Genomic DNA, 12,735 nt, shown 5'->3' on the forward strand with positions numbered 1-12,735 from the left:
TTTTCATTTTTGGCTCGTCCCACGAATCTTGACACGTTTCCATTTTGGGTAATAATTATTACATTCTCTCTCATACTTTAGCACTTTTATTACTCTCTTTCTCATACTTTATCACTTTTATTACTTTCTCTCTCCTACTTTATCACTTTTATATTTTATTAATTACACAATTAAAACACTAATCTACAACTCCTTAATTATCGTGCCGAATCCAAACGTGTCAAGATTCGTGGGACGGAGGGAGTAATTTATTATTTATATTAATTTTATACTATTATTTAAGCAGTAGTACTAATACCATTAGGGTTTTTTCATCCATATAAATTAATCAAATTTTTTTCGTTTGAAGAATTTAATTTAGAATTACAATTCAAAGTATTCTTGGCAAAGTTATGTGCGCCCATAAAACCTGGCACAAAATATTTACACATCAATTTTCTTTACTTGTTGGTTGTTTTTCCCTAATGATCGACATAAATAGGTGACTAATTGATTAAATTACATTGTGATTATTTTATTGTTTATATAGATGAGTTTTTTTTTTTTTTTTTTGAGAAATGATCCAGCAGTTGATTAAGAAAATGAAACGCAAGTTACGCTCATCAATATTTATATATTAATTTAATTTTTGTACTAGTACAATTAAAAGTTATGACTTAAAGTTGCAATTAATCCATAATTTCATCGTACTGTTAAGATTTGACTTATAAGGTTTGAAAATTAGACCAATTTTCGTATTAATTAACCACTTTAAATAGTGGTGGAGTGTACACCTTAGTCCTTACCTAACCACTTGGAAATTATATAAGCCATCTATAACCCCTACTATTTATGAATGGCGCCCAATCACACAATGCCCCGAGTATATTATATAAACACAAATGTATATATGTATGCTAGAAATTACAAATAGTTTTGATCATATGACATATGTTTAAATATAAAAAAAATTAAAGTTACCCAAAAACTATGCGGACACGCTATATATACTTAGAATATAGTTAAATAAAAAAATATAGCTCTAGAAGTAAGCCAAGGTGGGTAAAATATTAGATCACCTAAGCCAAACATATCATGTGTGGAAATACATTTTGGGCTGACTTTTCCGAAGAAAATTTAGGAAACTGAAATCAGCAATGCCAATGACCCATGCCTAGGAGAGCTGATTAAATACAATCACTTTTTTCCATTCTTATAAAATCTTCAAATTATAAATATTTTATGTTAATCCATATGCAAAAGATTTCATCATTAAATTAAATTACAGGAAAATTATCTTATAAATATCTCGAAATTTAATTAAAAAGCGCATCCCGCACGGTTATTGCATTGACTTGGACAGTCTTTGCTGGAAAAAAAAAAAACAACAACGAGAAAATGACTCAGGCGGTCTATATTCACGCTGAATACATGACAAAATCACCATAGACACATGGTGATTTTGTACATATATATATTTTAAACGTATTCCAACTCTTCTTTATATAGTTAATACTTTTGATTGGTGCGTCGAAGAATTTCCATGCTCTATATCAAAATTTTCTTGTCTGCATATTCTAATTAAACAATCACTTAATTATTCAACTCCTCTCTCTCTCTCTCTCTCATGTATACATAAATGAAGAAGATGTTGGGATGGGATTTTCAGAAAGCCTCTGTGCTGGTTGGTTTCTGGAAACCAGTGAAAAACAGGCCTAAGCTAGCGTCGAGTCTCCTACTTTTCTTCGTCTTCGTTTCTTTGATAGTTTTTGCCGGCTGGATTGACCTTGTAAGTCTTCTCTGATCTTCTCTCACAGCTACACATATACTGCGTTTGCGTGTGGAATTAAGTGTTTCTATAGATTTTTGTATTGCGATGCTCCACGAACATTGGGCGATTGCATATATAAACTGCAATGAATATGAATTTTGTAAACGTTACTGTTTCTAATGCAGAATTCATCGTGAAATTTTGTCGATATACGTATGTATGTGAATGTTTGAAAATCTAGAGTGAATACAACAACTTCTCCATATCAAGGATGGCGTCGAATTTTGGGTGATATTAGAGGAATTTATGTTTTTGATAAGCTTGTATTAGCTAGGTGAAATTAACGATTAATGGCATGATGAATTTTGGAAAAGGAAGATTTGAGAAATCCTTGTTATATTACTAGTATTTTTCTTAAGCGATATTAATTATGTATGGAAGAGGGACCGGCCTCGAGGTCCAAACAAATTAAATCGAGGCGGAAAAATAAGGTTAGATCAGCTGTTTGAGTTTTTTGCTTGTTCAGCTGTTTTAGAGAAATTTTGTTGGTTCAATTTCACTGTTAAATTTTGATTTATATAGTCTTCAACGATTTAACTTTTTACGAAATTATATTATCAACTAATTTTTGAGTTTTTTCGCAGCGATTTAAGAGAGGAAGTAATCGTAATTATTTTTTTTACCTAAATAATTTCTAAAATAACAGATTCGAATTTTGTTGCAGGGTAGATATTCAAAATATTACTACTCCCAAATTTGCAGCAAAAAACCCGCAAAAGCTCTCGAATTCCCTCTCGACTGCAGCTCGTGGAACCAAACCAAAACATGCCCGAAAAGCTACCCGAAGTCGCAGCCCTGCCCGAAGCCGTCGCCCGGATTCTGCCCCGAATACTTCCGATGGATCCACGAAGACTTGCGCCACTGGAGGGAAACGGGAATCACGGAGGCCATGGTGGAGAAGGCGCGGCGGACGGCGCATTTCCGGCTGACGATTTTGGGCGGGAAAATGTACGTGGAGAAATTCCGGCCGTCTATTCAGACGCGCGATTTGTTCACGATGTGGGGATTCGTGCAGCTGATGAGATTGTACCCAGGTCTATTGCCGGATTTGGAGCTGATGTTCGACTGCGATGATCGCCCCGTCGTGCCGGCGGCGGAGATCGGGCGGGAACCGCCGCCGCTGTTCCGCTATTGCTCGGATTCGCGGAGCTTGGACATCGTGTTCCCTGATTGGTCGTTTTGGGGCTGGTAATACACTAATTCATTCTCTCTCCCTCTCTCTCGTGTAATTTTATTTATTTTTATTTATTATTTAAGAATCTCTTACCTCTGGACTCTGGTAAACTCCTTTGGTGTAGTATAGGAATACGATTCAGAGTTTTCAAAAACTAACATCTAATACTAATAGTTTTTGTTGATAATTTGTTTGAATTAATTCTCTGATTTTATTGGTTGCAATGCTTTTTATTGATATAAACCAACTTAATCTAGTCAAGTGGCAATAGTAATTGCATTTGGTTGAAATTTTGCTCTACTTTTGAAAGTTATCTTCCAACCTGGTAATGGGTACAAGTAGTTAAAAGCTTTCTTCATAGAACTCGAGTTCGATGAGACTAAGATATTTTATTCAAGAAATATGTTAATATTTGATTATAGTAATAATTATTAAACTGAACTCGTTTACACCAAATTTGACATCGGTTTCAAGTAAATAGTTATTGAGAGAGAGAGGGAATTAAAACCAAGGGCCAGAGAATAGGACATAATTAAACTGTTTTTGGACTTTCTGAGCTATAATACAAATATGAGAAAATAAATAATACTATCCCAGAATCAATCTTGCAAGTTGCAAGTAACATGACAAACACACATCTCATTTGTCCTGATTCCTGAGGTTACTTGGTTATGATGCATAGTTATTGATTTCTTGTTTTAATTTGTCATTGATTTGAGCAGGGCAGAGACAAACATAAGGCCATGGAGAAGTATGCTGAAGAACATAAAAGAAGGGAATAAGAAGACGAAATGGGAGGACAGAGTGCCCTACGCCTACTGGAAGGGGAATCCGAGTGTTTGCCCTTGGAGGGGTGACCTTATGAAGTGCAATGCCACTGATCAAAATGACTGGAACGCGCGCCTCTATGTTCAAGTAAGCATATCCATATCCCGATTGATGATCCAATGGTATTCTCTCGTATTTGGGCCCATGAAGCGTAGCTCCAACAACAGATGATTCTTGGCTAGTTGAACGGCATAGTGAAGTTTTGGTTATGATTGTTGTATTGTTTCAGAACTGGGAAGCAGAGTCCAGAGAGGGATTTCAGCACTCCAATATAGAAGACCAGTGCACACACAGGTTAGTAACGCGTTTCTATTGAAGCATAATGCATTCGACAGCATGTATTTTGACACTGATTCTCTTGATTCTCAGGTATAAGATTTACATAGAAGGATGGGCGTGGTCTGTGAGTGAAAAGTACATATTAGCCTGCGACTCGCCTACCTTGCTAATGACCCTGCGCTGGCATGATTTCTTCGTACGGGGCATGATCCCTCAACAACATTACTGGCCAGTGAAAGAGAATGACAAATGCAGGTCACTGAAATTTGCTGTTGAATGGGGCAACAATCACACTGCAAAGGTACATAGCCACAATCTTGATGATGATAATATGTGATACAAATGAGTATTTTTTGAAAGTGTGTGGTGGTTAGGCAAAGGCGATTGGCGAAGGAGGGAGCCGGTTTATCCACGAGGATCTGAAGATGGAGTATGTGTATGACTACATATTCCATCTGCTAAATGAGTACGCGAAGCTGTTCAAGTACAAGCCGAAGATCCCTCCAAACGCAGTGGAAGTGTGCTCGGAGTCATTGGCGTGCTCAGCAGATGGGAACTGGAGAAAGTTCATGGAAGAATCCATGGAGAAATCAGCTAGTGATGCAGCTCCATGCACAATGCCTCCACCTTATGAGGATCATCAGTTGAAGGCTTTCGTCGATGAACAGGCCAAGGCAACAAAACAAGTTGAAGCATGGCAAGAAGAGTATTGGGCCAACCACAAGAAGCTCTCTTCAAGATGAGTGTTTCCATAGCATCAGTATTTCTTAACCTAATTTGAAGATAATACCCATCATGATTGAGTCTCGATGAGAGGATTGCTTCTTCATGTAAAAATTAATTAGATTGCAGATTCTTTTATTCAACTCTCTAGTCTTGCTTTGTGAAAATGTTTCTCTCGGATCTAATTATTTGAGGTATGAGTTTTGTCTACAAATTGGCCTGGAGACTAATTATGGCCTCTTCGTATAGTTCGTTTGAAGATCATAAAAACTTTTGTGAGACTGTCTCATTGTGAGATGGGCTCAAAATTAAGATCCAATCCTATATTATTCTAATGGCAAATCTACAATTATGTTATTATTTGTATTTACAAATATGCCATTGAATATGAGTTCCATTTGGGGACGGTTTCATGACTTTGAATTTATCAACCTATTATTAGCTAATAAAAATGAAATTAAATAATAAAAAATAATTATATACCCTTAATTGATGGAATAAACCCTAATTAATAATCACAAAATTAAAATTGAAGAAAAAATATATAAGAAACTAAACAAAATTGAAAGTGGGACACACAGTGAGACATGAAGTGTGGTACACTGAATCTCATTCCCGGTTTCATGCACGACTCTCCCTATAAATTTTGTGTGATTTGTTTACAAAAATCCACAAAAATATTCATTTACTAAAAGAATTTTGACGACACGATGGCCACGAGCCACATTGGAAAATTTGAAGACCAATAACACAAGTAGAAAAAATAGTATAATGAAACACAATTTAATCAATAAGACGCTTTATTCAACTCATTAGAATTGATGATTTGAATGATCAAGAATTAAATAAAGAGGCTGTCTCTCAAGAGCTCCACCAATTTAAGTGTGAATGACATCTGGACAACGTGGGGTTCCTTATCGTAGCATTAAATTAATGGAATGACAGTCAAGGATGGATGATCGTGGAAAAAGGTCTGAAATTCTTATAAACTAATCTTCAACTACCAAACTAGAACAAAAAAAAATACTCTTTCCGTCCGCGATATCGTTTCCACATTTGCTATGTCGATCTGTCCACAATATTGTTTTCATTTTCATTTACAGTTGTAAGGTCCACATAACACTTTATTCTCTTAATCTTATATTTTCATCAAAAATTACCTTTATTGTGGGGCTCAAACTCCACTTACTACAATATTCACTATTATCTACTATTATCCACTATTTTTCTTAAAACTCGTGCCGTCCATAATATAGAAACGATATCGCGGACGGAGAGAGTATATCATAGTATGATTTTATAACAAATACTCATCATTTACAAAATATTATTTACATACATTAAAAATATTATTTTTTTTATTATTTAAAATGTAATTTATAATACTCCTTCCATCTACGATATCGTTTCCACATTGTGGAGTAATTGATAATAGTGGATATTGGAGTGAGTAGAGTTTGGATCTCACTATAAATGTGTGGGAAAAAAAATAAAGTATTATATGGACCATACTAGTATAAATGGAAGTAAAAATGATATTGTGGACAGATAGACCAAAATAATAAAAAATAGAAACGATATCGTGAACAAATAGAGTATATCATTTGCTACGTATCATTTATCGTTTCACTTGAAAATGTCATTTGGGTGCATTAAAAGTATTTATAAATACTCTCATATCTCACAAAAACATGGACATTTTGTCAATTTGGAGCGTGGCACAAAAACATGAACATTTCTATTTTAGTATACTATCTCACCTTTACTTTTCATAAAGTGGGACCCATTTTTCACTCGCAATACACTTTTATCTAATATTTCTTAAAACTCGTGTCACTTACAAATGTTCATGTTTTTGTGAGACGGAGGGAGTATAATTTTCTTTATACAAAGTGTCATTTGTAATGCATTAATAATCATTTACCGTTTCATTTGAAAGTACACCTTCTACGTTTTTACGTGTAGGTCCATAAAAAGAGAGAGAGATAACATTTTATCGACGGAATCCTTCTAATCTATTTTCTTTTTTTTCTGTCCATTTAATTTTGTTACGACCATATTTAAAAACTAGTTCCCTTTTTGTGGCTTGGTTACACGATTACATTAGACGAATTGCTTTTGACTTTTCTGGCGCGCTCACATGCATATATATATAAATTCTCAGCCCGGCGCTTGCTAAAATTGTGAAGTGAAACACACACACACCGACACACGCATTGATGATGAACATCATATTGTTGTCAAGCCCAAGGGCTCCTGCTCTCCCTTTTCTTCTTCTCTCCCTCTTCATTCCTTTGCTGTTTTTCGCCCCACGGATTCTCCTCGTAAGACTCGTTAATTAAGATTTCATGATCTGATTTTCAATATTCCATTCCTAACAGAGTCGAATTCATCGCAGGGTAATTATGATTCTGTGATTGTCGTTGAGAAACCATCAGCACCAGATCTGGACTGCATGACATGGAATCACACCAAAAAATGCCCCAAATATCACCCAACCTTTTCGCAGGCGGCGAAGCAGCAGAGTGGATCCGACTGCCCCGAATACTTCCGGTGGATCCACGAAGACCTGCGCCACTGGAGAAACACAGGAATCACCGAGAAGATGGTGGCGGGGGCGCGGCGGAGTGCGCATTTCCGGCTGACGATTCTGGACGGCAGAATGTACGTGGAGAAATTCGCGGAGGCGTTCCAGTCGCGCGTCTTATTCACGCTGTGGGGGTTCGCGCAGCTGATGGAGAGGTACGGAGGGAAATTGCCCGATCTGGAGCTGATGTTTAACTGTGACGATCGGCCGGTGGTGGAAGCGGAGCAGTACGCGGCGGCGGGGAAGATCCCGCCGCCGCTGTTCAAGTACTGCGCAGATAATCGCACCTTCGATATCGTCTTCCCCGATTGGAGCTTTTGGGGCTGGTAATGTTTCTTCATGATCTCTACTGCCGCGAATTCAGATTTTCAATTTCTTTTCCATGCACATTTCTTAATGTTTAAATACTTGCTAGCATTTGCATCCGTGCAAGTAAATATTTATATAAAATTGATACTAGTATTTACTCAATTATTACATTTATAAATATAATAAAAAAAATTGATTTGAAATGAATGTATTTGAGATAAATATTGAAAAAATAAAAAATAATTCATAATGATAAAAATTGATATTATAAAAAAATTAAAAAATAAGACGAGATATGAGAGAGAATTTTTTAAATTTTAATCTTAAAATAAATATAATTTTTACATTTAAATCAAATATTTATATAAAATATAGTATCAAATTAAAGCTCTTATCGTTATCTGTAATTTAATACGCATATTAAATATTTTATAATTAGTCTAATTTCACAATTTTAGAATAAAACAAAATAAAAAAGAAGATAAAGAAAAAAAAATATAATTTAAATAAATTTTTAATTTTATTATAACTACAAAATTGTCATTCAATTTTGAAATTAATTCAAAATTGATTTCAAATTAGAACCTTAGCTTTTTAAGTTTATATATATATATATGAAAAAACGAAGTACGAGAAATATGATGCTAGTTCAAATATTAAGAAAATGAGAGTACATTTACCATAAAATATGACAATCATCAAGTGCATGAAAACATACTCGATCCCAACTTTATACTTAGGATGATTATTTTATGATCATCAAGTGCATGAAAATCATTTTATACTTATGTAATAGAAAAAAAGGGAGATGATTATTTTATTTAGGATGAATTGAACGGGAATCTTTTTGTCTTTTTACCCTTACAAAGTTTAGTAATACTACTATTTGTCCCACTTTTTGGTATTTTTCAAGTATTTCCGCAATTTAATTTTGCATGTTTTAGTTTTACGGTTGACAATATACAATTTAGGGTTTATAATTTATATTTATATTTTGATTTAAACTTTTATTGGTTTTCATAATTATTATTAACTCATTATTATTTACTACTATAATTTTTGTCATGATTGATTATTTATATTTTCTTTTTTATAAACAATGTGGGACGCATGTAACCTCGTCCCAATTAATACGGTAACATTTTAATCATGTTTGGTTTTACTAGTTATCATCAATTCATCATCTGACATTTTAAGCGAACCCCATTAAAACTTCTAAGCTAGCTTGTTCAAATATCAAGAATATGAGAGCACATTTATTCATAAAACATGACAATCATCAAGTGCATCCAGATATTCTATCATATTTAAATCAAAGACCCAAACCGAAACTAATTAGACACATCACAACCACAATATTTCAAAAAAAAAAATGTTCTCAGTTAAATTTGTATTTTAAGGCCCTCAAATTTATGTTATAAAATATTTGGAAAACATGGAGGTGTTGATGTTGTGGTGAAGTGGTGCAGGGCAGAGCTAAATATACAGCCATGGAGCAGCTTTCTCAAGGAGATGAAACAAGGGATGGACAATTTGAAATGGGAGGACAGAGTGCCCTACGCCTACTGGAAGGGAAACCACAAGGTTTCCGTTCAAAGATACAAACTCATGCAATGCAATCTCACTCGTCACAACGACTGGAACGCGCGCCTTTACTCTGTAGTAAGGCACTCCTATCTCTTGCCATTCTCATCGCACGAGAGCAAAATTAGTACTAAATGAATTTGGTTTGGGGTCTATGGATATGATTCTAGGATACATATGCATGATCAAGTTTCTGTGTTTTCTTCTTGATATTTCATAGGATTGGAAAGAAGAGAAGCGGAGAGGATTCAATCAGTCGAATCTTGCAAACCAGTGCAGCCACAGGTGGTTTTTGACAGCAACATGATACACATTCAATTCAACACGAGAAACAAAGTGATAGATGTTTCTGATTCTTGGTTAATTTTTTGCTTTAAGGTACAAGATTTATGCAGAAGGACGGACATGGTCTGTGAGTAAGAAGTACATTCTATCCTGCGACTCGCCCACCTTGCTCATCCAGTCCCGTTGGCACGACTTCTTCACGCGTGGCCTCATCCCTCAACACCATTATTGGCCGGTTAGAGACTCCCAAATGTGCAGGTCACTGAAATTTGCTGTTGAATGGGGCAACAATCACACTGCAAAGGTACCTAGCCACAATCTTGATGATATGATGATGATGATATGTGATACAAGTGAGTATGTTTTGAAGTGTGTGGTTGTTAGGCAAAGGCGATTGGCGAAGGAGGGAGCCGGTTTATCCACGAGGATCTGAAGATGGAGTATGTGTATGACTACATATTCCATCTGCTAAATGAGTACGCGAAGCTGTTCAATTACAAGCCGAGGATCCCTCCAAACGCAGTGGAAGTGTGCTCGGAGTCATTGGCGTGCTCAGCAGATGGGAACTGGAGAAAGTTCATGGAAGAATCCATGGAGAAGTCAGCTAGTGATGCAGCTCCATGCACAATGCCTCCACCTTATGAGGATCATCAGTTGAAGGCTTTCGTCGATGAACAGGCCAAGGCAACAAAACAAGTTGAAGCATGGCAAGAAGAGTATTGGGCCAACCACAAGAAGCTCTCTTCAAGATGAGTGTTTCCATAGCATCAGTATTTCTTAACCTAATTTGAAGATAATACCCATCATGATTGAGTCTCGATGAGAGGGATTGCTTCTTCATGTAAAAATTAATTAGATTGCAGATTCTTTTATTCAACTCTTTAGTCTTGCTTTGTGAAAATGTTTCTCTCGGATCTAATTATGTGAGGTATGAGTTTTGTCTACAAATTGGCCTGGAGACTAATTATGGCCTCATCGTATAGTTCGTTTGAAGATCATAAAAATTATAGTTTTGTCTACAAATTCACCCAGATTATGTGTCCGTCCGGCCGGACACATGATTTCACCGGGCGGACACATTATTTTATCGGTCGGACATATGATCTGGGTGGCAGATCATGTGTCCGGCCGATAAAATGATGTGTCCGCCCGGTGAAATTATGTGTCCGGCCGGACGGACACATAATCTAGTCACCCACGGTCATATGCACTCTTGACTGATAGCTGTCAAATCGTTGACTTTTATGACTGATAGCTGTCAAATCAGTCAAATGTGTAAGACTTTCACAGAAAACCAAGCAAACCCATCAAATCAAAGGGTATTTAAAGAATATGGCATATAATATTTTGTATAATAAGAGAGGGCATTTTTACAAAAAAAGATAAGGAAGTGGGCATTTTAAATTTTTACTCTATTATTATTACACACTTAAAACACTAATCTACAACTCCTTAAATTCCGTGCCGAAAAACAAATGTATTGTCTTGGCCGGGACGGATGGAGTATATGCTATCTTTCCCTATTAAGTTAACCCTCAATAGTAAACGCCCCCTTATACTATCTAAATTATATGTCTTCTTCCCAAAGTCTCATTCCTAACTAATGCCATGCATATTTTTATAATTTGATGGATCTATAAGGTAGCAAGGGCCTCCTAAGAGCAATATTTATAGAAGCTCTTAATTATTTTGAAAGAACTAGGTATGTAGGCTATAAATGAATCATAACTCCACATAAAAGATTGTCAAACTAATGGATTAATTTAATTTGAAAATTGAAAGTTGAACAAAAAAATTAATACGATTACTTGATGAATTAATGTACAAATGTTGCTTAAAGTAATTTTTGAATATATCATAATAGTCGTGCATTATTTTATGTCAAACTAATGCATTATTTTCCATATCTTCTTCCAATGGTAATTACTAATTAGCATCTACGTCAAAATTAGAGAAATATCGCATAAAGTTGTGTGTTATTATTTATCCATAATAATTTTTTAAGTGCACATTCTGAAGATATGTTATCCTATATATTAATAATCATATCCTTAAGTATTTACATTTTTTTAAATCTTTATTTTGAGGGTTTAAATTATTTTTTCTTTTAATATATAGTAATGTAATCATATTCAAAACTTTTAATATATACTAATGTATTAAATTAAAATAATATCTATAGTAATAATAATAGAATTTTTGTAGAAATAAAAATAGAACTTAAATTAACACCCTAGAAGTCAGTATAAAAACTTCAAATCCAAATTGCGAATTAATTAGATGAATCGAATTAAATGAAATATCCTTTATATTGATGTGTAACTTTTCTATATGAGTTGGTCTTACATGAGACTGGTTCTCACCAGGAGCGAATAAATAAAAGTATCTGCTACTCTACAAATAACATTTGTTAGCTCAGTGGTACGCTCCTTCATCTATCATCTCTCGTTGGTTCAATTCTTAGTTGCAACAATATTTTTTTGCTTTTTTTATACTCCCTCCGTCCCACGAATCTTGACACGTTTTTCTTTTTGGGCCGTCCCACGAATCTTGACACGTTTCCTTTTTGGCAATAATTATTACATTTTCTCTCCTACTTTATCACATTTATTATATTCTCTCTCCTACTTTATCACTTTTATTACCTTCTCTCTCATACTTTATCAATTTTATACTTTATTAATTACACACTTAAAACACTAATATACAACTCCTTAATTCCCGTGCCGAACCCAAACGTGTCAAGACTCGCGGGACGGATGGAGTATATATTATGATATTTATTGAAACATTACATTTCTTCATATCAATGGTTACCTTATCTTACGATAATAATTACTTGACCAAATAAATGAAAAGTACAAGTTCTCGTGGGTAAAAATGACAATCATCGCGAAAAAAAAAATTATTTTTTCATCACAACAATAATTACTTTGAATTATCCGTATTTTTCAACCGGCCTGAGACCCGCGACCTGCGCCCAGACCCCAACCCTTCCCCGACCCTCTCATCCATACACTCGATCAGTCTCACCCATGTTTTTGCCTTTTTATCCAATCAAATTATTTATGTAATTTAACTTTACTAATTTTATTTTCGTAGAAGGATAAGAATACTATTATTTGATATTAGAGCATCAACAACGGCGGGTGCAAT

General features: G+C 34.9%; 2 protein-coding genes across 3 annotated transcripts; both read left to right on the plus strand.

Moving 5' to 3' along the window:
* Window positions 1-1,409: 1,409 nt before the first annotated feature.
* LOC131020664 (uncharacterized) lies at window positions 1,410-5,028 on the plus strand. 2 transcript variants are annotated; one of them, XM_057949634.1, is made up of 6 exons: window positions 1,410-1,768; window positions 2,475-2,998; window positions 3,707-3,899; window positions 4,042-4,106; window positions 4,182-4,392; window positions 4,466-5,028. In XM_057949634.1, exons 1-6 carry the CDS (start codon window positions 1,619-1,621, stop codon window positions 4,832-4,834), a joined length of 1,512 nt encoding a protein of 503 aa, XP_057805617.1. In that variant the 5' UTR covers window positions 1,410-1,618; the 3' UTR covers window positions 4,835-5,028. The 2 variants fall into 2 exon arrangements, with proteins under 2 accessions (XP_057805617.1, XP_057805618.1); XM_057949635.1 differs by having other exon boundaries at window positions 1,503-2,182; window positions 2,247-2,998.
* Window positions 5,029-7,007: 1,979 nt separating this feature from the next.
* On the plus strand, window positions 7,008-10,561 carry LOC131020670 (uncharacterized). Its single transcript, XM_057949642.1, has 6 exons — window positions 7,008-7,138; window positions 7,213-7,727; window positions 9,180-9,372; window positions 9,515-9,579; window positions 9,673-9,883; window positions 9,964-10,561. Exons 1-6 carry the CDS (start codon window positions 7,034-7,036, stop codon window positions 10,330-10,332), a joined length of 1,458 nt encoding a protein of 485 aa, XP_057805625.1. The 5' UTR covers window positions 7,008-7,033; the 3' UTR covers window positions 10,333-10,561.
* Window positions 10,562-12,735: the final 2,174 nt, after the last annotated feature.

Source organism: Salvia miltiorrhiza, chromosome 4 (assembly GCF_028751815.1).
Source record: "Salvia miltiorrhiza cultivar Shanhuang (shh) chromosome 4, IMPLAD_Smil_shh, whole genome shotgun sequence".
In the NCBI taxonomy this organism is placed as follows: domain Eukaryota; kingdom Viridiplantae; phylum Streptophyta; class Magnoliopsida; order Lamiales; family Lamiaceae; genus Salvia; species Salvia miltiorrhiza.